General features: G+C 40.1%; 1 protein-coding gene across 1 annotated transcript in view; it reads right to left on the bottom strand.

Moving 5' to 3' along the window:
• The window catches only part of LOC126292005 (uncharacterized), a 101,310-nt gene that overhangs the window by 8,304 nt on the left and 66,763 nt on the right, over positions 1 to 26,243 (bottom strand). The window contains exons 7-12 of the mRNA XM_049985789.1: positions 23,039 to 23,224; positions 18,304 to 18,487; positions 12,547 to 12,869; positions 9,974 to 10,135; positions 4,609 to 4,774; positions 1,021 to 1,122 (exon numbers count right to left, since the gene is read on the bottom strand). Of these exons, the coding sequence (XP_049841746.1) occupies positions 1,021 to 1,122; positions 4,609 to 4,774; positions 9,974 to 10,135; positions 12,547 to 12,869; positions 18,304 to 18,487; positions 23,039 to 23,224 (1,123 nt within the window). The remainder of the gene's footprint in view (positions 1 to 1,020; positions 1,123 to 4,608; positions 4,775 to 9,973; positions 10,136 to 12,546; positions 12,870 to 18,303; positions 18,488 to 23,038; positions 23,225 to 26,243) is intronic.

The raw sequence follows: 26,243 nt of genomic DNA, 5'->3' as shown, positions 1-26,243 counted from the left end.
TGTTTTTGCATGTGAATTTAATTATTTAATCTATCGGTTACAAAATACAATAATCTGCTTACACTGACTGTGCAAAATGTAATTTTTGTTACAAGGCTGAAATTTTTTGTGGATGGTGATCATCACACAAACATTTAAAATATAAATAAAATGTGAAACAGACATAATGAGTGCAATAATATGGACAAAAATAAGCAATGATAAAACTGAAGATATTAGATCTAGATAATACATGAAAATAATTAAAATCCCATGCACAGAGATTGGAATCTGCGGAAAAAGAATTATACAATGAAAAAATGAAAACAATTGAAAAAGTTAATATGGTGACTAAAATGATGTGATGTTGTCAATAAATAAACAAAGATTCTGTGAAAAAGGAACAGAAAAAAATACATTTAAACCAATTAACTGAATAAAAATAATAATCAACATCATGTCAATAAAAATTTTAAAATAAAAATAATTCACAGCACTTGATGAGAATTGAACACTCAACCTCTCGTATATGAGGTCTGTACTATAACCATTACACTGTACAACCAATCTGTAAAATATATCTGTTCTGAAGCTGTAGAACATCATGTGAAATCGCAAGATTGTTTGTCAACCGACCAGGGCAAATGGCTGCAGGGTAAGATGCCTGGGATGTTAACCTACTTCATCGTAGACCGATTCTCGTGAGAGGTGATTCTCGTGAGAGGTGATTCTCGTGAGAGGTGATTCTCGTGAGAGGTGATTCTCGTGAGAGGTGATTCTCGTGAGAGGTGATTCTCGTGAGAGGTGATGTGCATTTGGGTGTCTGTGTGGTCGTTTTCTGCCAGAAGAGCCAGAGCTCGAAAGCTAGCTAATACTGTGCTCTTGTACATATGTCTATGCACCACGTGACAGTCTGCTAAAGGCGAATGGATGCCTTTGCTTTATTTTAAGTACTGTTCCATTCACAAAGTTACGATATTGTTATTCTTTAATATTTTAGTATAAGTAAACAAGAAAATCATATATTCAACAAATACTTACCAATCGATATACGAGAGACAATAGCTGACACTTTGTTCTCGTAATTCCATCGGCGGCATATAGACACTTGGAATGGACCAATCAGACACCCTGTTTCCTCGTCTGAAAGCAAAAAAACAAGTTTGTGAATTAAATGAGAGCACCCTCTCAATCAGCAGAGGCAGACTACAAACAGTTATATTAGTGAACAATAGTTGATGCTCCTAATGACTTCTAACAACTTTAAAAAAGTGTTTCAGGTAATAGACTCCTGGAAATGGAAAAAAGAACACATTGACACCGGTGTGTCAGACCCACCATATTTGCTCCGGACACTGCGAGAGGGCTGTACAAGCAATGATCACACGCACGGCACAGCGGACACACCAGGAACCGCGGTGTTGGCCGTCGAATGGCGCTAGCTGCTCAGCATTTGTGCACCACCGCCATCAGTGTCAGCCAGTTAGCCGTGGCATACGGAGCTCCATCGCAGTCTTTAACACTGGTAGCATGCCGCGACAGTGTGGACGTGAACCGTATGTGCAGTTGACGGACTTTGGGCGAGGGCATATAGTGGGCATGCGGGAGGCCGGGTGGACGTACCGCCGAATTGCTCAACACGTGGGGCGTCTCCACAGTACATCGATGTTGTCGCCAGTGGTCGGCGGAAGGTGTACGTGCCCGTCGACCTGGGACCGGACTGCAGCGACGCACGGATGCACGCCAAGACCGTAGGATCCTACGCAGTGCCGTAGGGGACCGCACCACCACTTCCCAGTAAATTAGGGACACTGTTGCTCCTGGGGTATCAGCGAGGACCATTCGCAACCGTCTCCATGAAGCTGGGCTACGGTCCTGCACACCGTTAGGCCGTCTTCCGCTCACGCCCCAACATCATGCAGCCCGCCTCCAGTGGTGTCGCGACAGGTGTGAATGGAGGGATGAATGGAGACGTGTCGTCTTCAGCGATGACAGTCGCTTCTGCCTTGGTGCCAGTGATGGTCGTATACGTGTTTGGCGCCGTGCAGGTGAGCGCCACAATCAGGACTGCATATGACCGACACACAGGGCCAACACCCGGCATCATGGTGTGGGGAGCGATCTCCTACACTGGCCGTACACCTCTGGTGATCGTCGAGGGGACACTGAATAGTGCACGGTACATCCAAACCGTCATCGAACCCATCGTTCTACCATTCCTAGACCGGCAAGGGAACTTGCTATTCCAACAGGACAATGCACGTCCGCATGTATCCCGTGCCACCCAACGTGCTCTAGAAGGTGTAAGTCAACTACCCTGGCCAGCAAGATCTCCGGATCTGTCCCCCATTGAGCATGTTTGGGACTGGATGAAGCGTCGTCTCACGTGGTCTGCACGTCCAGCACGAACGCTGGTCCAACTGAGGCGCCAGGTGGAAATGGCATGGCAAGCCGTTCCACAGGACTACATCCAGCATCTCTACGATCGTCTCCATGGGAGAATAGCAGCCTGCATTGCTGCGAAAGGTGGATATACACTGTACTAGTGCCGACATTGTGCATGCTCTGTTGCCTGTGTCTATGTGGCTGTGGTTCTGTCAGTGTGATCATGTGATGTATCTGACCCCAGGAATGTGTCAATAAAGTTTCCCCTTCCTGGGACAATGAATTCACGGTGTTCTTATTTCAATTTCCAGGAGTGTATTTGGTAAACTGCAAATTTTCTCCTGCCCCCTTTCCAGTCACAAACCGACCAGTAAATAAAAACAACAGTAAACATTCAATGGTAACAACCGACCACCGTGTCCTCCTCAGCCAGTAGGTGCCACTTTATACGGATACAGAGGAACATGTCAGTTTCCGTGACAGAGCCGCCAATGCCCAGTCGAATAGCTCCTCAACCGGCCTTACAAGTGCCGAGTGTGACCCACTTGCCAACAGTGCTCAGCAGACTTGGATGGTGAGTCATCCGAGTGATAGCCGAGCCCGACATTTATTTCTGTGCCTTAGCTAGCGTTCTGTCTATAGGTAATACCACAGACTGAAATGACCTGCTCTTTCTTGCTTACTTTTTTTATGTTTTGGTGCACCTATCTGCTATTTTCACTGCGTTGCTTCGGAGTTGTATTCCCTTGTTACAAAACCTGTCTATTGCAGCAGGAACCCCTACCCGAATATGAGTAATCTGACTGTTTCTAACATAGGCACATCAGTATGTGTTTTTAGTGCAGCTATGATTTTCTTTTATCACTACCACTAAATGTATAACTGCCCACCTAGGGCTGCAATCCTTTTCTACACCACTGTTTTATGCAGTTCCATTTCATTCAGTTACTTACTGTACGGTGATGTGACACACATGAAACATACGTTATAAAAATTGCCAGTTTTGTAGTGAAATTATGTAAATTTGATGGCAAGTAACGATCTGAAAGTAACGGATTAAAATTATGATTTTTATTATTAAATATGATTTCTTATGTTGAAAGTGATTCCAGACACTTTCCACAATACTGCTTCAAGTTCTGAGAATGTGCAAAGTGTTGTAACAAGATTACACAGCTCAACAGAGGGCACTGGAGGATTGCGTGAGCTAACTGTGAACAGCCCGATGTAGTATCATAGCCATATACGTTTATTAGATTCTCAAAAAACACTGGTGTGAGAATATGAAGAGCACACAAATTGTAGAAACGCTGATACCAAGTAAACATAATGTAGGGTGAATTGTACGTTTTTTTGTTGTTTTTTTTTTTTTTTTTACTTTGAGGGCTCAGGGGGAAAAAAAAACCTTGAGCATCATTTGCACATTTTTTTTTTCCTCCATTTCCTTGTGGTGAAGGAAATGTTAAAGTTTCAATGTCAGATATTCAATTATGTGCCCACCCCCTCCCCCAGTGCATATTTCAACCCTTCTTTAACTATTCCTGTTTTGACAGACAGTGGATGAGCAGATCCTTCTCTTTCATTTTATTGTTTCCCATTTTATACATAATCAATTTCAAAACGAGTTTAGACACAAGGATGTGCGAGCTGAAGTACATCACCATCATATATCATTTGATATGTATGATAGCAAGATATTGTGTGGATACTCGTAATATGCAGAGCTTCACAACTTCACAAACAATTCGAACACCTGAAAATCCATTCATAAATTCAATGAATGTTAACTCTAATGTCCTAATTAGATTTTCAAATCTTATGCAGTTCAACCTGACTGTATTACTAATTGTTTTAAAAGGCAAATTAATGACACGTAACACTGAATATCAGTGAACCAAATAAAACAGAGACTGAAGAGTTATTAATAAAGACAGAAGAAAGACAAATCGAGACCTGCTTCATTTTTATGGTCCTGAACAGAATTTTCTACTTTTTATCTCTATCACAAAATATTAGCTAGGTTCTTAAAATGATGATTATTCAGAATTATTAATAGTCAAGTACCCAATAAAAACTGAGTAATCACCATGGCATTAGGGAGCAGTTTCCTCACTTTGGATGTGGCAGTTAATCTGCTAATATTAACTGAACATGACACAATAGTGAGGTCTCAATTATATGACTTTTTCAGAACCAATACAAATAGCCCCCAGTACAATGGTACATCCATTCAAACATACTCACATTCAAATCTGTTGTTGTGGCGGTGCAACCAAACCGACCACTCAACCAGTGCACCCCTCGGTAACCGGGGCACCACGACGTAGTCAGCAATGGCATTGGTAGTGTGACGTTCCCACTCGAGCCGTGCCTCCCATATGTGAGTACCACGTGTTACGTAACATATGGCCTGAACAAGGGAAACAAAAGCTTAACAATTTTATTTCTCTTCTTAGGTGGCTGCTTCTGGGCAAGGGTATTTATGAGAACAATCCAGAAAATAGCACCTCTATGTGTACTGCCGCTGCAAAGGTTGATATTGGGTTTCCACCCAGAGGACAAAAAGTTTCACCATCACCTAGTTTCAGTATTGTGTCAACAGTAGTCACAACAAGTTTAATTTTTGTACATTTTATGATTGTTTAATGTGAACTGTATGATACAGAGCTCAGCTGACTATCAGGTAGGAGGTGTTATTCAATTTTTGGATGCTCTGCTGTTGGAACCTTTATAAAATTACAGTAAATTAAAGGAAATGTAAGGCAAGATAGTCTTTAACAAAAAAATGTGAGGATCGGTGTGAAATGTGTACCACGAAACTCGACCCAGGCACCTGACCCTCAGCACAGATGATCTGACGAATCGAGTGAAGAATGAAATGGTGTGACACACCTCTTACCGGAACTTGAGAAAGTTCCTGAGCAAGAACGTTTTGAAAGTTATGTTGATATTGGAAATGCAGTGAACTGGCTTAATGGAGTCATAGTAGCTAAGTACTACAAGGGAATTCTAAAGCTAGTGAACAGATGTGACAAATGCTTAATACTGGACTTGATTATGAAAATAAAGAAAACTTCCATTTCCTAAGGAAGATGTTTTTATTTTTTAAAATTTAAGTCCAAATAGTCAGTACACTATGGATTGCCCTCATACTTGTGGTATTTTGGTATGTAGTTGTTTCACTTAGCAACCTACAATTAGTTTGAGGTAGTACTCTACTTGTAGCAGTGACAGCTATTTTCTTCATTTCAACAAGACTGCTGCATTTCACATCAACAATCAGCTTTATAAACTCATATCTGCAGTAGCCCTGCAATTCTTCCCTCAGAACACCCATTCAACTGTACTTTAAAGCAACAATGCATGTCATAATACATGTCCAACCAATAGTTGGCATTTTGGTACGCTTGTAGTTTTATAAGAATAAAACATGGGAAAATAATGTATAAAAATCCTTTTGCTGAACAGATAACAATTTAAATATGGTAGGGCTCTTATGAAGAACTGCATTCTTAAGGTAAAATGTGTACAATTTTGCTTCCACCGTTTCTTCCCCACATTTGATGCTTTACTGAAACAAATTGGTTACACACGTATCATTCAAAGTATTTTCCATTGCTGACCACCACTTTCTCCCATCATTCGGACAATGTATATATCCGGTGTCGGAAAAAATGTTCATTTTTAGAAGCGATCCAAGAATCGATCCAGTTTGTGATTTCTGTGATTTCTTCATGAGATTGGAAGTGTTGGTCAGCCAGGCCATGCGCCACTGATCTAAACAGGTGATAGTCACAGGGAGCAATGTCTGGAGAATACGGTGGGTGGGGTAGGACTTCCCATTTTAACGTTTCCAAGTACATTTTGACGTCGTTTGTAGCGTGGGATTGAGCGTTGTCGTGCTGAAAAATCACATTATCATGTCTCTTGCTGTATTGGGGCCATTTGTCTTTTAATGCTCTGCTCAAATGCATTAACTGCATTCAATAATGAGCATCTGTGATTGATTCCCTTGGTTGTAACACCTCATAGTACACGATGCCGAGCTGGTCCCACCAAATGCAGAGCACGATCTTGGAGCCGTGAATATTCGGTTTGGACATCGACATGGAAGCACGGCTGAGATATCCCCATGATTTTTTGCATTTAGGCTTATCATAATGAACCCATTTTTTGCCCCCAGTCACAATGCCATGCAGAAATCCCTTCTTCCATTTTTGCCTCTGATGCAATTGTTCACATAAGTACAAACGCCATACAAGGTCTCTCGGTTTCAGCTCACACGGGACCCAAGTTCCTTCTTTCTGAATTATGCCCATAGTCTTGAGATGTTTTGAAATGGCTTGCTGTGTGACTCCCAGTAATCGTGCCAATTCTTCCTGAATTTGACATTAGTCTTCACTCAGCAATGTCTCCAATTCTGGATCTTCAAAAATATTCTCTCTTCCACCACTATGCCGGTGTACAACATTAAAATCACCATTCTTGAAGCGTTGAAACCAGTCACAACATGATCTTTCACTAATAGCATCCTTAATATATGTACTTGAGAGCATTTGATGAGACTCAGCTGCTCTTTTCTTCATACTGAAACAAAACAGCAACACCTTCCGCAAATGATGAGAATGAGGCTCACTGACATTTTCAATGAGCCGCAACTTTACAATGCAGACACAAATCGACTAACGTTTGAATGAGGTTAGGTTACCGAGGTCCAAGCTAACTGCCTGACATCTGCTTTCTGCTTCTTTTGGCCACTACTTACTGTTGTCACCACCTGTCGGCAAATGGCAGAAGCAAAGTTGTACATCTTGTAATATTTGGAAAGGAAACTTTCTGAAGTCCTAAAAACTAATTGTCAGAAATAAAACAATGAAAAAAATCCACACTCAAATACAACAATGTGAAATATGATAGGTGGTTACTCTCCACAAAGAGGAGGTGCTGAGTGGTAGCCAAGTACATGAAAATGAGACTGCTCAATATTGGCAGCTATGGAACAAAGTATTTCATCGGAGGTAGACAAAACACACATTCACACATGCATAACTCTTGCACATGTGGCTGCTGTCATCTCCAGGCAATAAGGCCTGACTGTATGTTTGAATTATGCATACGTGAATATGCTTGTTTTTTGTCATCGTCTGATTAAGGGCTTTGTCCAATAACTGATAATTATGGACAGGAAAATTTTGTGAAAATGATAACTTAAAAAATAATGCAAAATTAGTGGTTTTTTTGCATAATAGCATGTGGTAATAGTTACTGAATGCTGAAACCACATTTTGGCTTCATTTTTTTCACGTAAATGACAATTTATATAGCTTACAACCAACTATGAAATGACATCAAAAACTGCACCAAAACTGGCAGGGAGGTGAAAAAAAAACAACAGAAACACTGAAATTGGCAAAAAATACCAAAAGTGACAAAAAATTATACCAAATTTGGTAAAAACCCATCAAACCTGGCAAAAAAGCATGACCAAATTTGGCAAAAAAATGACACCAATGTGGCAAAAAAGTAACAATGAATCTGGCATACAAAACATGGAAAGTGAAAAAAAAATCACATAGAAACTGGAAACAAAAACACTGAAGAGGGTAAAAACCCTAATAGCGGAGCTGGCAAAAAATTCAAAATCAGCAAAAACACAAAATCTGGGATAAAAAGACAACATTTGCAAAAACCCTAATTTGGCAAAAAATAGCACTTTAATTGACAAAAGGTAACACAAAAAATAACACTCAGTTTGGCTTAAAGATAATACCAAATTTGTCAAAGATAACACTGATATTGGCAAAAAATAATATCAACACCAACACAAAATATCACCAAATTTGTTCACAAAAATATCACTGCATTTAGCAAAAAATAATACTGAAACTTGTAACAAACACAGAAATTGTCAAAAAATGCAATTGGCAACAAAATAACACTGAAATTGGCAAAAAAGAGCAACAAATTTGGCCAAAAATAGCACCAAATTTCGCCATAAAATAAAACGATTTTTTTTCCCGTTCCTACTGATCATATTGTTTCTTTCTATGTGTCTGTCTGGCACTCAACACTTGCTCCTTGTGGTGAGAAGCAATCTATTCTATTTCATATTGTTGGATTCTCAGAAAGAAAATGGATGCAGAAAGCAAAGCATTAGTATATTCATCCTAGAGATATGGAAGAGAATGACAAAGTAACCACAACCTTTTTTTGGTCCACTTTATGTAGTGAATTTGGACATCCATATTGCCTCATGGTAAGAACACCCCCCCCCCCCCCCCTCCAATAATCCTGCCAATTGTCTAAGTATCTTAACATTTTGTAGAAGTGTAATACATTTTACACACCATATTACACATTCTGCCAGTCATCACTTGGAACCAAAGACAGGCAGTCAATTTTGAAGATGTCTTCATTCCAGCATATGTCACTCAGTAAGTAATAACGTGCTGTCTTATTGGAGACACTGTAGAAATTCACAGATTAGGTGACAACATTTTATATTCCAGGTATGAAGACCACCATATCGCACCTCTAAATGGCAGACTGTCTGTTTCACACATTTTAATTAGCTTTGTTGTTTCTAACCATTGGTTCCACCACTGACTATTGACTTTGCTCAATAATTATGTAGGAAACATCTGGGAAGTACAGTTCTGTCACAAGGTTTAGCTGAGAACATAACAAAGGTGTGCTATTCAGCAATTCATTCCACTCAGTGCTAACGTAAATAGAGCACACAACAAAATGACACTAGCATGCCCTCATTGCAGAAATTGTAACAACGTTTAATGGGTGTGAAATTGATTTTTTGGTCACGAGATTTAAAAGCTGCAAAAAGACAACCTTTCCTTATGTACAGAAGCAATATGTGATAAAAATGGTCATCCTTATAATAACAAAACTAGTAAATACCACACAACTGTTTTAACCCATCATAACCCACTATAAAACTGTAATAATTGTCGATGTAATTTTTGTACAGTTTGTGATATTTTCAGTGGTATGGGATTTTATTTTGCAAGATATTTGTCTCTTCACTTACTGTCACAAGATGCTATCTGTTAGTTTATTTCACAGTTTTTGTGATGGGGGATTTCAGTTTGATCATTTATATTTTCTACAAGCAAGTTTTACAAAATTAACGTGTGTGTTGTTCTGTCACATCCAAATCAGTGAAGAGACAAACTGTATAGACAAGTCATACAAATTTTTGATAATTTAAAGAATGGAAACTCGAGGTTGAAATATCAACAATGAGGAAAAGGGCAGATTGCTACTCATCGTAAAGATGACACACTAGGTTGCAGACAGGCACAGCGAAACGACTGTTACACATTATAGTTTTCAGCCAAAGTCTTCTTCAGCAAAGAAAACACACACACATTCACACAAGCATGGGCACCTCATGTACACATGACTGCTACTACCAGCAGCTCCAACCGGAATTATCTAATACAAAGATTTTCTAATCCCAGTTATCATAAATATAGCCTGTTTATTAAGTCTTGCTGGTAAACTACATTACTGAAAGAAGACGAAAATTCACAGGCTCTCTCTCTGTGTCTGTCTCTGTCTCCTCGCCTCTCCTATCTGCCTCTCTACTCACCTGGACGACATCGCGCAGTTGCGTCGTGGAGTCAACGGCGCGGGCTACCCTCTCGATGTGGCGGAGTGCCAGCCGGCACTGCCGCTTGATGCCGCCCTCGATGAGCTGCATCGTGCCTGGCACCAGGCCGATCTGGCCTGCCATGTACATAATATCACCAACCTGTGAAATGGTATCACATGAAGACTCGTGTTACGTACAAGTGATTTTGCTTTTGTAAAAAGGCATACAGTAAAGCTGTCTTCAATCTGAAGGTCAGACAAAATGTTATTGTGCTGTGCTAGTCTTGGTTCTGTTGGGGAAAGTATTCACTTAAGGGAACAACTCTTTTAGCATGAACTTTGGACAAGTGTTTGTAACTTTAATGTTAATAATTTCAGTAAAGACACATATTTTTTATGTGATACGCAGTTTGAGGTAAAGTCTTCAGCAGCATGAATGGCACCATGCGGCCACAGTATATGTAAACACTGTGGCCTACCAAATTACAACCATAGCATTGGAGTCAGCCACTAAATGTGTTCTGGAGGCCTGCCAAGCACAACACTCAAGAGATAAAAAATATTAATGAACTGCCTATGTTCAGTTAATTTTTTTTATATTGTCCAGTTGGATAGGTGAGTTTAAAGAAAAAAGAAAAACAATGCTGATTGCACTATGGCCTTTGAATGATCAAAGCTGTACTGTAAACAATGGAAGAAGTCCAAGTGACCTTTTGATCGATCAACGAGCACATAAACAAGACTGAAACCAATGGTAAGCTTACACACAAGTTCCCAATTCAGAGCTTGTAAATATATAGTTACTTAGTTTTATGTTCCATGGATTGTATGTGTGATTAATTATAAGAATGTAGAATGAGTCATTTTACATTCACATTACATGTTCATAGGTAAAGATGCCCAAACACATGGACCACTTAGAACTTTATTATTACACATGTAAATTATCATCTCCTATCCACCACCTTCTAGGTAGCACATAAACAGAAATTCTTTTACGGAGTTGAACTTCCGTGTCTGTCAGACATCTTATGTAAACGGGTAAGTGATCAGAAATTTTGGTGGCAGCATTGTGCACCCCTTTTTGTGCTAAGGACATCCTCACAGTGGAACAATTAAAGTAATTTTTTCTTCTGGTATTGTAATTATATACTTAATTGTTCCTTTTGAACTACAATGGGTTACAACAAACGTCATGAGCGAACAGACAAGGTTCGTATGAAATTATGGATTAACAGTGTGTGGGAGAGAAGGAAAAGTGTTTTATTGAAGAAGAGTTTTTTTCTTGAGCTAATCAGTTTAGCAGTAGTCATTTGAAATATTCTGTGAAAGAGAAATTGAGACAGGGAAATATAGAGCTTGCTATTATTCTGGGAGGACTTACTTCACAACTGCAACCTCCTGACATCTCGATAAACAAACATTTAAAGTGTATATGAGAGAACAAATGGATGATGCATGAAACCCACATGAATTTACACCAAAGGGAGCTTTAATATGACCTACAATCAAACATGTGTATCACTGGACAAAACAGCCATGGTCTAGAGTGAGAGAAGACATTATTGTTAGTTATTTCAAGAAGTGTGGCATAAGTAATGCTCTTTGCAACCTAATAATAAAAATGGTAAAAATGTTACTTAAAAAAATTGTTTAAAAATTAAGGGTTATAACAGTCCATAGTATCTTATAGCCCATAAAATTAGGTACTTGCTAAGGCCACATTGTTTCTCTCTGCATTTGCAAGTTATGAATCTCCAGTTCAGTAGAATTACATTCAGTCATTTCCAAAACACTTGAAAATTCTGTTATGAACAAATGGTCTGTACTCCAGATTCCAGGGAGTAGCTGCAGCACACCCCCCCCCCCCCCTCCGCCCCATTTTCCCCACTCTTGGATGTCTTTAGTTGTTCCAACACCACTGCTCAATGGCTGGCACACTCTGCATTGCAGCAGGACATTCCCATGAAATTTCAATCACTAACTTTCTCCTCACATTATGAAAATATTTTGTTGATCTACAGGAGAAATGATCACCATAATAAAACGAGAGAAATCAGAGCACACACGGAAAGATTTAAGCGTTCGTGTATCCCACACGTTGCTCAAAAGTGTAATGGTAGAGAAGTAGCTTAAAAGCTGTTCGATGAGCTGTCTGCTACGCAGTTGATTGTGAATTGCACAGTAATGACACAGATGTACAATATGACAGGCTCTTCAAAATTTGAAACTCAATTTCTTGAATGCAGTTCATAAGTAGATTGTACTACTGCATCATTAGTTACATCTAAGTATTTACACCAGTTGTGTGACAGATAATCAAAATCGGTGACCTGTCAGATAATGCTTCTCTTATGTGAGACTGGATAATGGCATCACAGAATTATGTAAAGATAAGTTGGTCTTCAGTTCAACATATCTCAGCAAAAACTGCTGCAAACTGAAGCAGTCCCAGCAAATGTATATCTACTTTCTAGCATCTTAACAACGAAGTGCCCGAGACGATTTATTAACGTCGGCTCATTCCGTCGCACTCACGCTGCCCCTACAGTCGTGCCACAGCCCACTCACCCGCACGGCCTGGCTGTAGGGCCCGATGTTGGCAGGCGCCCAGTGCGAGACGCCCTGCACGTGCAGCTGCCGCCGCCCCAGCCAGCACTTGCCGTCCCCCGCGCCGGGGTCCACGCAGCCGTCCTCGCCCGGGCCCCCCGCGCGGTGCGCCGTCGCCTCCAGCGACACCGGCACCCCCTCCGGCAGGGGGCACTGTACGCACACCCGCGCCGGTGGGTCCGGCCCGGGGAACGCGATGGCGTACTCTCCGTTGGCGGCCGGGTACTGCGACATGTCGCGCAGGTACAGGGTCACCGACACAACGTCACTGAGTGGCACCAGACCTGCGAGTCGAAACTGAGAAACGTTAATCGGATTGCTGACACAGACGTATCTGGGAATGAGAGAAAGCTAACAGTTTTGCTCAAACCATGAGAATGCCAAAGCATATCTTTCTGATTCTATGCTACTAGACATAACATATGAGAAGTACAAAGATTATTCCAAAAGTAAGAAATATTTCTTTATATAAAATAATTTATTTTCCATAAGATCTACATCATTTTAAACGTTGAACATTCATCTGTGTTTCTGCATAATTGCAATTTCCTTCAATGCATGTTTGTAGATACTGTGAAAGTTTTGGTACATGCATGCCATACCAACTTGCCACCATGTCCTTAATGAAGCAATGAACTTCACCTTTCAGCTCATCCTCAAAACTGAATTGCCTTCACGCCAATTGTTCTGTCAACTTAGGGAAGAGGCAGTAGTCACTTGGTGCCAAGACTACACTATAGGTTAGGCAATGACAATCCGTTCAAACTTTTGCCGGACAGTGACAGACGGGCGGAGATGTGGGTGAGCACTGGGATGAAGAATGCTTACAACTTTGCTCGATGTTCCTCTTCTTTAATTCTGATTTGTTCATCAGAGTTTTTTCTGTGTTTCACAGTACCTGTCAGCATTTATTGAGGTCCCAATAGGAATATGGTCAACAAACAATACTCTCTTTCAATTCCAAAACAACTTTATTGACAGAATGTGTTGCTTTGGATTTTCCTGGCATGGGTGAAGAGGAATGTTGCCATTCGCATGACTGCAGTTTGATCTTGTGTGTTAAATGCAGTGCCTCAGTTTCATCAAATGTGATAATTGAGTCCAAAAGTTGACATTTTTGTCTGCCTCATGGCTAATAAATTTGTGGGAAGTACCAACTAGTGGCCATTTGTGGTCTGCCATCAGCACTCACAGTACTTGTCTTGCACACGCCTTTCAATATTGTGATTTTGCCATTAAAATCCTGTGAATGGTGATATGGAAACCAAAATTCAGCTATCATCAAGAGCGATCTGTTGGTCTGCTGAAACCTCATGATTGCCTCATTAGAAATTGATCATTATCTGCTGTTTTGTCCAGTGTGAGTTTCAGTATGGCCAGCTGTAAATTCTCTATACCACTTGTGGACATTTTTGACCCCCATATAGCACTCTCCATCAATTAGTGATAAATTTCAATTTGTTCAACATCTTTTGTGTAAAAAAAAAAAAAAAAAAAAAAAAAAAAAAAAAAAAAAAAAAAAAAAAACTGAATAACTATGTGAACTTTGAACTTGGTGGTACTGTCCAATGAGAGCTCCATTCTCTACAGCTGCCAAGTCAAGAGTGAATGTCCCAGTAAGACTAAGAGATCTGCATGCTTATTTAGGAATGCGGGAATGTCAGACACAACAGTGTGGTCAACAGCTGCTTTAATAGTTTCTCTGCGTCCTCAGTGCTTTACAGACCTTCCTTTTGTTATTACCATTGTAACAGGCATGTTTATGCATAAATGTTTATACGGTTAGGATGGCATATCCAGCATGGTTACTAATATGTGCTTTAAATATCTCTGAAAAACTCTTACCTACCTCATTGAATTCAGTACTACATGAAACATTTCCAACTGCCCTAAAAATGTTGGGGTTAGGATGACTTATAATAAGGTAAATAAGGAACAAGTCTCAAACTGCTGACCAATATAATTAATCCTCGCCTTCAGTACGATATCTGAATGGGTTACCCTGTCTGAGCTTCTTAACAAACTGTTTACCTAATCACAGGACAGTTTAAAAAAAAGAGTCAAGCATGGTGGCTGCAGACTGCAGCTATGTTTTTAAACCTGCTGAATCTTTGGACTCAGTAGCCTAAACCATAGGTTACACTGCAGCTGAAGTATTACAACTGAGAATTAATCATTACAGTATTTAGCCACACACCACATGAATTCCAAACAAAGTACCAAAATATCATAAAATAGAAGGAAGATTTATGTTTAACATCTCGTCAACATCAAGGTCATCAAAGACACAGTACATAAGGAGGGATGGGGAAGGAAATCGGCCATGTCCTTTCAAAGGAACCATTCCACCATTTGCTTTAGGTGATTTAGTAATATCAAGGAAAGCCTGAATCACGATGGCAAAATGTGGCTTTGAAACATCATCCTCCCAAATGGAAGTTAACCACTGCAATGTAAAATAAGAGTATGATCCTAAATTTTCAGTCAACCAGTGAAACAGAGACACAGAAGTACCTCAGCATTCAATACTTCAGCCAATATCCTCTTCTTGATTTATGTAAATGATGTGGCATACCCTTGCAATTTCCATGTAGTAACATGACACCTCAGTCTTATTCTATGCCGGAGAGTATGAGGAGATGGAATCCTTTGCAAAAAATGGTGTAATGGAAATGTTCTCGCAACATCAATATAAATGATTTATGTTCTATCACGGTAACAGAAGTTGGTAGTTGAAAATGTTTTGGGATGTATGTGAGTGATAACCTTCAGTTGGTAAACAATATTATTTCTGTGTTGGAGAAATTGCAACTGTCTATAACCAAGTCCTTACAATTGTGTATAACGGGACTGAATTATGGGGCTGTGCAGTGGATGCATAATTAATCAGAATATTCCTGTTACAGAAAAGTGCAATTACACATGATGTACGCCATCAATGCCTATATATACTTGATATAGTCTCTATACTTTTTCATATTAATTACATTTTTGTGGCCCAAATAATGAGCCAAACAAATACGGCGATGCACATGATCACAACACCTGGACAAAATATAACTGGTTTTGGCAAAGTAAAAATTAAAAATGACACACCACAGTCTGTTTATCATCAATGGTTTAATTTTACTTAGCAAGCTCTCAAACTCTAATGCCAAAGGATATCTACACTGAAAGATATCAATACAAAATTTAGAACTTGTTTTAATACATACATGTTTATAAATTTTCAAACAACTGTATGAGAGATGTATATTACATGATACTGTTAGTGTTATGAATCACTTTCTAATATTAGCACATGAACTCTAATACAGAAAGAATGTGAAGTAAGTTTAAGATTAATCATCTGTTTTATAAAAAAAAACATTTTGGAAGGAAAAATGTAAATAACAAATTTGCTGAGTGAGTGAGTGAGTCACTCAGCCTCATGATGACAATTTAGGAGCTACACGGCCAAGTAGTAGTGGCTCCATGATCTGGAAAGTCTGAAAAATGGCCAGGAGAGCATTGTGCTGACTTTGTGCCCCTCTGTATCACACCAGCATAACACCACGTGGCAAAAAATAACACAGCAATCAGTATATATCTCCCTCGGGACCTCACGGTGTGGACAAGGAGTTTATTTTATATGCTTGGAGAGTAGCCTTACACAGAAGTGAAAGGTGATGCTGCAAAAGAATGGTGAAGCTGAGATGGAGAAATCAGATAACTAATGAAGTAGTACTGAAATAAGTCATGCAGAAAGGAGCTTTATGAGACAATATGACAGCATGAAGGGATTGATTGACAGGACACACCCTGAACCATTAAAGAATATTCAACTTTGCATTGGAGGGAAGTAAGGTGGATACAAATTTGTAGGGGGAGACCACAGCTTGACTGCATTAAGTAGCTTCAGGTGGATGGATAGTTATGGAGAGATGGGAGGGGCTTGCAAAGGATACGCTAGCACGGAGAGCTGCTTAAAACCAGGCTTTGAGCTGAAGACCGGAGCAAGGACACTCAATCAGAGATAATCTAACTGCTACAATTTACCTTTTTTCTTTTTGTACACTATCTTTTCTTAAATGAGAAAAACAGTACAGAAATAGCAGTAACTCAGGAACAGGCATATGGCTGAACATTTTGTTACTACAAAAGTGCTGCATAAAACTACCAAACATTTACTAGTGGCACTGCAATACATTAGCTACATTAGAAAACTACCTGTTTGAGAGCAAGGCTGCAACAGAGGGGAGAGTAATGTGAAAGAGTAATTTCCACCCACAAGATAGCAAGAACAGCTACAAGGGTAGGCGTAATAAGACAAACGAAGTAAGAAACCAAGTAAAAAATTTTTGCACACGAAATTACTCAATTTCTCAATATATTCTCCACCCATGGCTAAAGATTTATTCCAAAAGGCTTCCAATTTTTTTCCTCCATATCAAAAAATAGCTTTGTCCAACTCTGCAAAATTCGCACTGATGGTAGCAAACTCTTTCTCATTTGATGCAAATCTCTTCCCCCAACACTGAATTTGCAAGATGAGGAATAGAAATAAGTCCTGTGAAGGTAAATATAGGAAATCGGGCCAATAGGAAACCTATTAGAAGCTCAAATTTTGCACTTTTGCTGTTGTGACAGTTGCAGAGTGGGTTACTGAGTTGCTCTGATCTGACATCATCTTGTTGCAGGCCTTTTTATTCAATTCTTGTTCCAAATAATCCATCAGTGATGTACGAAAGTCTCCAAGTATTCCTGTGTCCCCCAACAGTCACGAATCAAAGCAAAATGTCACACTGGCTGCAGTTAAACATCACCAAACATCTTGCTGAATCACTCGTCCAGATTCATTTCTGAATCTCTCTCAGCAGTCTCACCTTACAAGTCTTCTCATCCAGGTGTTTCTGGCCTGGGGGACACTCACCAGCCGCTATGTGCTGTACGGAGGGGCATATGGTCAGTACACCACCCTCCTGGTCATTTTATTGACTTTCCAGACCTCAAATCTACTACTTTTCAATCAAGTAGCTCCTCACTTGATAGCAAAAGGCCAAGTGCAGTCTATACCAGTCTTCCTGTTGAAGAAAAATCCTAGGCAGTACCGGGAATTGAGCCTGTGTCATCTGCACGGTAGCCGCCTACACCAATCACGCTGCTACGGGTAAGGCTTCGAATTATAATTCCTCAAATTTCTCCAACGTGCTCTGTTATGGTGGTCTCAACTGGGTAGCTGGAGTACTTTGCATCTTCACTGCTTTTGCTGCCATGTTCAAGCTGATTAATGCTACAATAAATTGACTTCTGAGCTGGTGCAGCGGCGCTACGAAATTAATCCGGCTCAGTTTCCACGTGCTTCACAGCATAACCAGTTAACAGCAACACACAACTCGTTTCCCTCCAACCTAATGAAAAAACACTACAATTTTTTAAGTATGTCTTTGGAAGGTGAATTACGTATGTTGGCAGCAGAAGTGGAACCAACATCAAATCCTGCAATACTTCACAATTTATGCTCAGCATTCTTGTTTTACTTTCACTATTGCAGTAAATTTTGCTAATGTGACCCTCTCCTTTCTGTCATCCAAAAAAACATGTCTGAACTTCCCATCTTAAGCCACCCTGTAGAATTTTACAGGTCACAGATCAACAGTTCTGTCAAAAGGAAAAGGATGAAGGGTGGAAGATAGAGTTGATGCCATAAGGAACTTTTAATTCGAGTACTGTACCTACTCTGGAGCTGATCAAGGGCATCCCTCATGGCTGCAGAAGTGTTCTTCCCGTGGCCTTCCACGCCTGCCACCCAAGTCCACCCTGCCTCATCAGTTGCAGACAGTGGCAGGTACGTCTGCGTAGATTCGTCAATCCCCTCACTGTAGCTGCTATCTGCATCACTGTCGTCAAGTGGAATTTTTTCCTGTCGGCCCCACCAGAAGGAAGACACTAATTAATACATAAGCTCTTGAATCTAATTAATCAGACAGATACAGTTTGTTTGTGTGTGTGTGTGTGTGTGTGTGTGTGTGTGTGTGTGTGGTTATTTTGATTATGGCTGCAACAATACTTTTGCCAATTGAGGGAAGAATTTAATACTGCATTGTGCAATGTTGGTACAATGCCAAGATTTTAATACAAGTATTAAAAAATTTGTTTCTTTGTTTGTATTGTGTTTGCCATTGCTCCCAAATCCTAAAATACAGCAAAAAGTGCACTATCAGCTGTGTGGTTGTAGTAACCGCAACAAGATAAACAACTGTTTGGAATGCACATTTAGCAGGTGGTCATATCAGAATCTTGACAGTAATGTGAAACAGATAAGTGGAGTTATTCACTTCAGGTCAGAATGTTCATTAGTATAAACATATTCTGTAACAAGTAAATAATAAAATAGTCCAGCAGAAACAGTTCTCAGTTGTGTCAAGAGACACACTAGAAACTATCTGAAGATCACCCCAGAGTAGAAGGATTCGGTTCCAGTGCAACAAGTCAGTTGACATGTACGAGGGAAACTCAATTATTATATGCAATTTAGTTATATTTTTGTTTATTTTGGTAGTACTATTGTTTTATGTTGATGACTCACGCTTTGTTATTTGTTGTTATACCTTTGCAATTTTCAAGCTGCTAGGTTAGTTTCGTTATTGCTGCCGTGCTGTTAATCATGGATGCCCCACTGTCTATTTGCACCAAAGAAGAGCAACGTGATCCGTTTTTTTGTGGTCGGAATGTGTACCACGGGGCCGAAATTCACTGAAGATTTTCGGTACAATAGGGGAACAGTGATTTGCAACAAGTGTTACACATGATGAAGGAGCCAGACGACCGTTTACCACCACAAATGAGGAAACCATTGAGCATTCAATTAAAATGATTATCTTAGACAGACAATTAACTAGTGACGAAGTGGCACACCATTTGCAAATTAGTCACAAGTCTGCCTATGAAATCATCCACAACAGACTTGGGTTTCATAAAGTTTGTGCAAGATGGGTCCCAAAACAACTCACACAGTTGCATAAACAAATGTGCTTGAATATCTGCAAAAAGCATTTGAATCGCTATGGTAACGAGGGGGACAACTTCTTAGACAGGATCATTACTGGTGAGGAAACAGATCTATCAATACAAGCTGGAGAGTTAACAGCAGAGCTGGAATGGAAACATCCAAATCCGCCATGCAAGAAAAGTTTAAGACCCAACCGTGTGGAGGAAAACTGATGCTTATGGTTTTTTGGGACACACAAGGTCTAGTACGGGAACATTATGGGGAAAGGGGTACAACAATAAACAGTGTACATTACAGTAAGATGCTTACTGCCAGGCTAAAGCCTACAATTAGAAGAAGCAAATGCCGAGGATTGCTGTTAAAAGGTGTCATGTTGTTGCACGACAATGCCCGTCTGCATACTGCTGTCCACACAGCTGAAACACACCAGAAACTCAAATTTGAAGTATTGGATCATCCTCCATATAGTCCCGATCTTGCCCCTTCTGACTATCACTTATTTGGTCCACTCAAACAGGCATTAAGGGGCCGTAGATTTGCCTCGGGTGAAGAAGTGAAAGAAGCAGTGCATTCCTGGCTTGCAGCTCAACTGAGAACCTTCTTTTATGAGGACACCAGGAAGCTTGTACAATGATGGACCAAGTGCATTGATACACAAGGTGAATATGTCAAAAAATGATGTTCTTGCAAGTTTCCTACTTGATTACAATAACATTTAATAACTACTTTGCAGATAATAATTGAATTACCCTCGTATTTCATAAGTAAAGTTCCTTATAAGTATGAGGTGGTGGAGACCACAAATCTGGGATCTACCGTACTTAACATGTGCTAAACAATCGACACTGCAGAGTCCACTTGTAAAGGCAGTCGGATAACAGCAAACTGAGGCAGAGTGGCTGGCAGGTAGCCATTTATTTGGCTCTCTAAGGACATTCATGTGACCGGTCTACAAAAGTGGCTGTGTTCCCACCTCAGACACCCTCACCAGATGCGTGCAAAATTACATATATTCTCACATTGTAACAAAAATTTGAAATGGTAACCCACAGCAAGCTGCAAAGCTATGCTAACCATTACTCCAAACTGCACGCGGCACAGTTCGTGGCACTATTGATACATTTTTATTGTTCATCTGCACATCCAGCAGGGTTACTGAAGTACACCTGTGCCTCCTCCAACCTGTGAACTGAGTTAGCTGGCCCATTTACGGGAAGCTGTACAGTTTAGGGTGGACTGTGAACCATGGTGCAACAGAGTTTTTTTACATTAACAAATTATTTCCAGAGGTGACAGAAATGAAAAGTGATGGGGAAAAAATCACAAGGATAACTGAGGGTCAAACTTTGGACCTCAGGCTCTGTCATTTGACACATGACGAGCCACATGTGTAGGGGGGAAAGCAAGATGAATAGAGAACTGCATCAAAGCAACCTCAGAGTTCATGACAAATGACAGAAACAGTTGTTTACCCCTTGTAACAATATAAGCCAGTTTAAAGAAATCATGGTTAGTTGTCATTCTGCGTACAGTGACTCCAGTGTCAACAAAAAATATCATTACAGACTATGTATACTGGAAAGTGACTGCAAGAATCTGACACCTTTCAAGAAGTCTCTGCAAGATGTGTACTCATCTCTTTCTTTCAACGTTCTCATTAACTGCTTATTCTGCATATATATTTTATTTACTACAGCTTCACTGCCCCAGAATATAATGTCACAGGACAACAGCAAATGAAAGTACGCGAGGCAAGTCAACACTTTTTTCTTCCAAACAATATAGTGTGAGAGAGTTCAAATATCAGCAAATTGTGTCAAACTCTGCACCTTGACAAACTTATCGACAGCCCGCTTCCATCTTTGTTTAATTTCAGTTGAATACAAGTGAATTTCACATGTACATGCATGCCTGCTTGCACATGACTGTGCACCGTGCATCAGTCAGCTATATTACATGCGCAAACAAAGTTGACACTCAGCGCAGTGGCTAATGGGAGTGACTATAAAGGCATTTCCCATTTAACTCTTGTGTACCTGTGTCTCTGTAAACTCACAGTCAACATTGTTGTGATCGTCTGGCTCATAGACACGTACATGCACATACCACCTCCCCCGGCCTCCCCCTCACACACAATACAGAGAATACAGTACAACCCAACTTTTACGTTCCTGGAATTAACGATTTCCCGCCGTATACTACGACATTTAGCAGGGTAGCACAAGGTTGATCTTTCACCAGATGACTAAGTGGCTGCACAAGATAAAGAGTGTTCATGTAAGTGATAGAGACAGGGAGGCAGAGTGTTACCAGTTCAAACTGTAGTTACAATGTGACAATACATGTGAGGGGACACGGGCACTATCATACACCTTCCACTGCCAAACTGTGGCAAATCACAAACTTGAGCATCTTATTGTTGAACACACAATGCACCACAACACTGATGGCTTCAACAGCTGCTTCCCTACATGACCCGTTTGGATACTCACTCCCAGCACACGTTTCTTTTAACTACACAGATGGAAATTCCCCTCCAGCATACCCTGCGCTCTCACAACCCTTCTGGCCTAAACCTCCACTAACCTGTCTCCAACTGCCTCACCTTACCTTTCCGCTTCTCTCTTCTGCCCACAACACTCCTTTCCCATCCAGTTCAGGCATGCCTTCTCCCACTTCTCTTCTTACCCCTCCCCCCACCCACATGCTCTCTCTCTCTCTCTCTCTCTCTCTCTCTCTCTCTCTCTCTCTCTCTCTCTCTCTCTCTCTCTCTCTCCCCTCCCCTTTTTTCACCCTTCTCCTGTCCCCTTCACCACCATCTTCCTCTCGTTTTCTCCCCTCTAACCCCTGTCTCGCTCAGTCTCTCTCTTGCTCTGTCCTCTGAACTTCTTTTGCCTTGAGCAGCTGCCGAGTCATCTGGTAAAAACCTGCGGTACACCACCATGCCACCAATTCCTCGCCTCATGTGTCCTGCCCTGCCCCTCTCCAGCTCCATCCGAAAGGCAACTGCTTCTGATAATCAAAATTCAATAACGAGTGTCGCTGCTCCACGAGCGAGTACGCTTGGGTGTCTTTGTGGCTGTAGGTTTGAATTTGTGCACTCTTAATAGAAAGAGAGCAAGAGCTCAGAAGCTAGTGTTAACTCTCTTCTATTACCTACTTCTCTGCACCATGCACCAGTAAGTGGTTTTCTTTCCCTTATTTTATGTATTTTTCCATCCACAAATTTCCTTAAGTGCACATTCCCAAACATAATGGATTTAAGTTCTTTTGCTATGAACGTGGATTGGTGTACCTGGTGGCATGTGTGGCTGTGTGAGAGACTATGCAAATCTAAAAATGAAAAAAACAGCTAGCTAGTTGTAATGCTAGTAAAATTTTCTGTACTATCACATGTGACTGTGCACCATGCACCAATGAGCTAAGTTTGGTTAAATATGTATAAAATAAACTGGTGTCTACCTGTGCCTCTGTGAACTCACAGTCACCGTTGTAGTCATCATCTGGCCCATAGCCGGTGTCTGCATCGCGGCCTTTAGGCGGAGTCGGTGGACTGTCCTCGGCTTCTTCGTCAATGTCTGCTGTCAGATCTTGCCACGTCTTAACAGGCAATCCGGCAATACGTTCTGCCATTGTGAAGTGCGCATTCTGAAAGACGGTACAGTACAGTTACAGACACACTGCAGCTATTGTAGACAGTGTGGGGGAAAACATTAACTACAGCTTCTTTTTATACACATACAGTATGTCAGAAAGACATGATCTGCTGAGTATATATAAGGCAGATCCTTTATAAACTGAGTAAAGTAAAAGTTATAGAGAATATTGAAGTATAACAACTGGACAAACTGAGCTGTAAAGCATAGTTCCTAGAGAACTTTGATAAGGTACTGCACACCATTTAACATTTTTCAGTCTCATTTCCCAGCTTCACACTGTAACCCAATTTCCCGTCCACTTCGCACATTGTCACATTCTTGCGGTACAAAGCCTTCCTTCGACTGTCGTACCCCACAGCTCCAGCTTCTGCACTCTGTTCGATCTCCAGTGTTGTCCTTTCTCTAGTGACACCTGACGGATAGCAATGTTTCCGTGTAATTTAAATACTACTGAGGTTGTCCACTTCTGGCCCATCTCAATTACTTTTGAGATAGTTGTTAAGTATATGCTGACTTCATTTTACCTATTATATGTTAGTGAATCATCATAGTGCTTTTCTCCTTCCCAATCTCCAGCCCCTGTTGTTATTTGACTTTGGCATTCTGGACTAATGACTAATAATAGATCATTGTGTTTTCTTCTTGACAATAATGGTGAGGAGGTAAACAGAAAAAAAGATCATGACCTGTGCACTACAACATATCAGATGCCTGGTTAGATTTCCATAAACCGATGTAAAAATCAGGAAGTGATAAAAGTGAAGGTGACTCTTAGTATATAGGAATACTAAAAAAAACAAACAGCCCCACAAAATTACAGTCCAATGTCCAGTTTGCTGTAGAATTCTTGAACATATTCTCAATTAGAATACAATAAATTTCCTTGAGACAGAAAAGCTTCTGTCCACAAAGCAACACGGTTTCAGAAAGAATCACTTGTGTGAAACTCAGCTTGCCCTTTCCTCACAAGATATCCTGCAGACTACAGATAAAGAGCAACAGGCTGACTGAATATTCCTCGACTGCTGAAAAGCATTTGACACAATTACCCACAGCAGACTGTTAAAGAAGGAATATGCAAATGGAATAGTTTCCCAGATAAGTGAGAGCCTTGAAGACTTCTTAAGTAATAGAACCCAATATGCTGTCCTTGACGGTGAGTGTTTATCAGAGACAATGTCATCTTTAAGAATGCCCCATGGACATGTGATAGGACCACTACTATTCTTCATATACCTGAATGATCTGGCAGACAGAATGAGCAGCAATCTGCAGGTATTTGCTTATGATACTGTGGCGTACGGGAAGGTGCAATAACTGAGTGACTATAGGAGGATACAAAATGAGTTGCACAACATTTCTAGTCGGTGTGATGAATGGCAGCTAGCTCTAAATGTGGAAAAATGTAAGTTAATGCAGGTGTGTAGAAAAACAAATCCAAAATGTTCAAATACATCATTAGTAGTGTCCTGACTGACACAGTCACATCGTTTAAATATCTGGGCATAACGTAGTAAAGTGATATCTAATGGGACAAGTGTGTGAGGATTGTGGTAGGAAAGGCAGATCATCAACTTTGATTAACTGGGAGAATTTTGGGAAAGTGTCATTAATCTGTAAAGGAGACCACAAACACGACAGCAGTGAGACCCATTCTCGATCCACACCGTATCAGATTTGAGAAAGACATCAAAGCGATTCAGAGACTGGCTTCTAGATTTGTTACCGGTGGGCTCGAACAACATACAAGTGTTACAGAAATGCTTCAGAAGGTCAAACGGGAGCTGCTAGAGGGAAGGAGACATTCTTTTTGAGGAACACTACTGAGAAAATTTAGAGAAGCAGCCTTTCAAGATGGCTGAGGAATGGTCCTACTGCCGCCAACATACATTTCGCATAGAGACCACGAAGATACCAGAAATCAGGGCTCATATGTAGGCATACAGATAGTCATTTTTCCCTCCTATCTGTGAGCAGAACAGGGGAGGAAACAACTAGTTGTGGTAAATGGTATCCTCCACCACGCACTGTACGATTACTTGTGATTTACGTATGTAGATGTAGAATGGATGACTTTTTCTAATATATATCTATCTGCCTTTCATTAGTTACTATTTTTATTTTTTGATTTTTTATCCTTTCGCAGTAGTTTTATTGCATTAATTACTAAGATAAGAGAGAAATCAATGTATCTTTCATATTGTTTTGGTATACCGGTTGCCGTATACTTTTTATCACATCCTGATTTATACATCTTGAAACAAATCTGAACTATTGTGTCACCCAATTAATAGTAATTGTCAAAAATTCTCTGTTTAATGAACTGTTAGATACCATTCCTACTTTGACAATATTTCTTTGAAAATTAAATATCTTATTTTCATTAAGGGAGCTTTCAGAATCATTATGACATTTGGCAACTGTTGTTTGAAATTTCATTTATTCTTTTATATTTTTGCCTTATATTTTGACAATTCATTTCTTTCATAGTCTTCGATTTGTTTCTTTCATCTGTAACCAGAAGAAAATTATATATTTAACATTACCGAAATAACAATATCTCATCAAAAATTATGCTTAGGAATATTTAATTGTTTTTTTTTCCAAAAAATATATTTGTGTTTTGATTATGACTCTCTTTATAAATTTCATCTAGGCACTGCTGTAATGTAACCATAAAAACTCTTTGGACCAACAAGATCTCTCTCCTGGTTTTCTGTATTACAATGTTTTCAAGAGTGTCTTTGTGAAGTGTTGCAGGAGGAAAGGCATAGGCAACCAAGTCTGTCACTTGCTTCCAGATTTAATAAACTGAAGTTTTAGTACTGTGAAATGCCTACAGTAAAATCTAACTGTATCAATAATATTACTGATCATATTACATCAATGAAAGCAGAAAATATAAAAGTAGTTAATTTTAAAAATGGTGTTCAATTGGAACTCATCATTTTATCGAGTGGCATTTTTACACAATTGGAAGGAAACATATTATTGACAATGGTAGTTGA

Source organism: Schistocerca gregaria, chromosome 9 (genome assembly GCF_023897955.1).
Source record: "Schistocerca gregaria isolate iqSchGreg1 chromosome 9, iqSchGreg1.2, whole genome shotgun sequence".
Lineage (NCBI taxonomy): Eukaryota > Metazoa > Arthropoda > Insecta > Orthoptera > Acrididae > Schistocerca > Schistocerca gregaria.
This window is presented reverse-complemented; position numbering and strand designations above follow the sequence as displayed.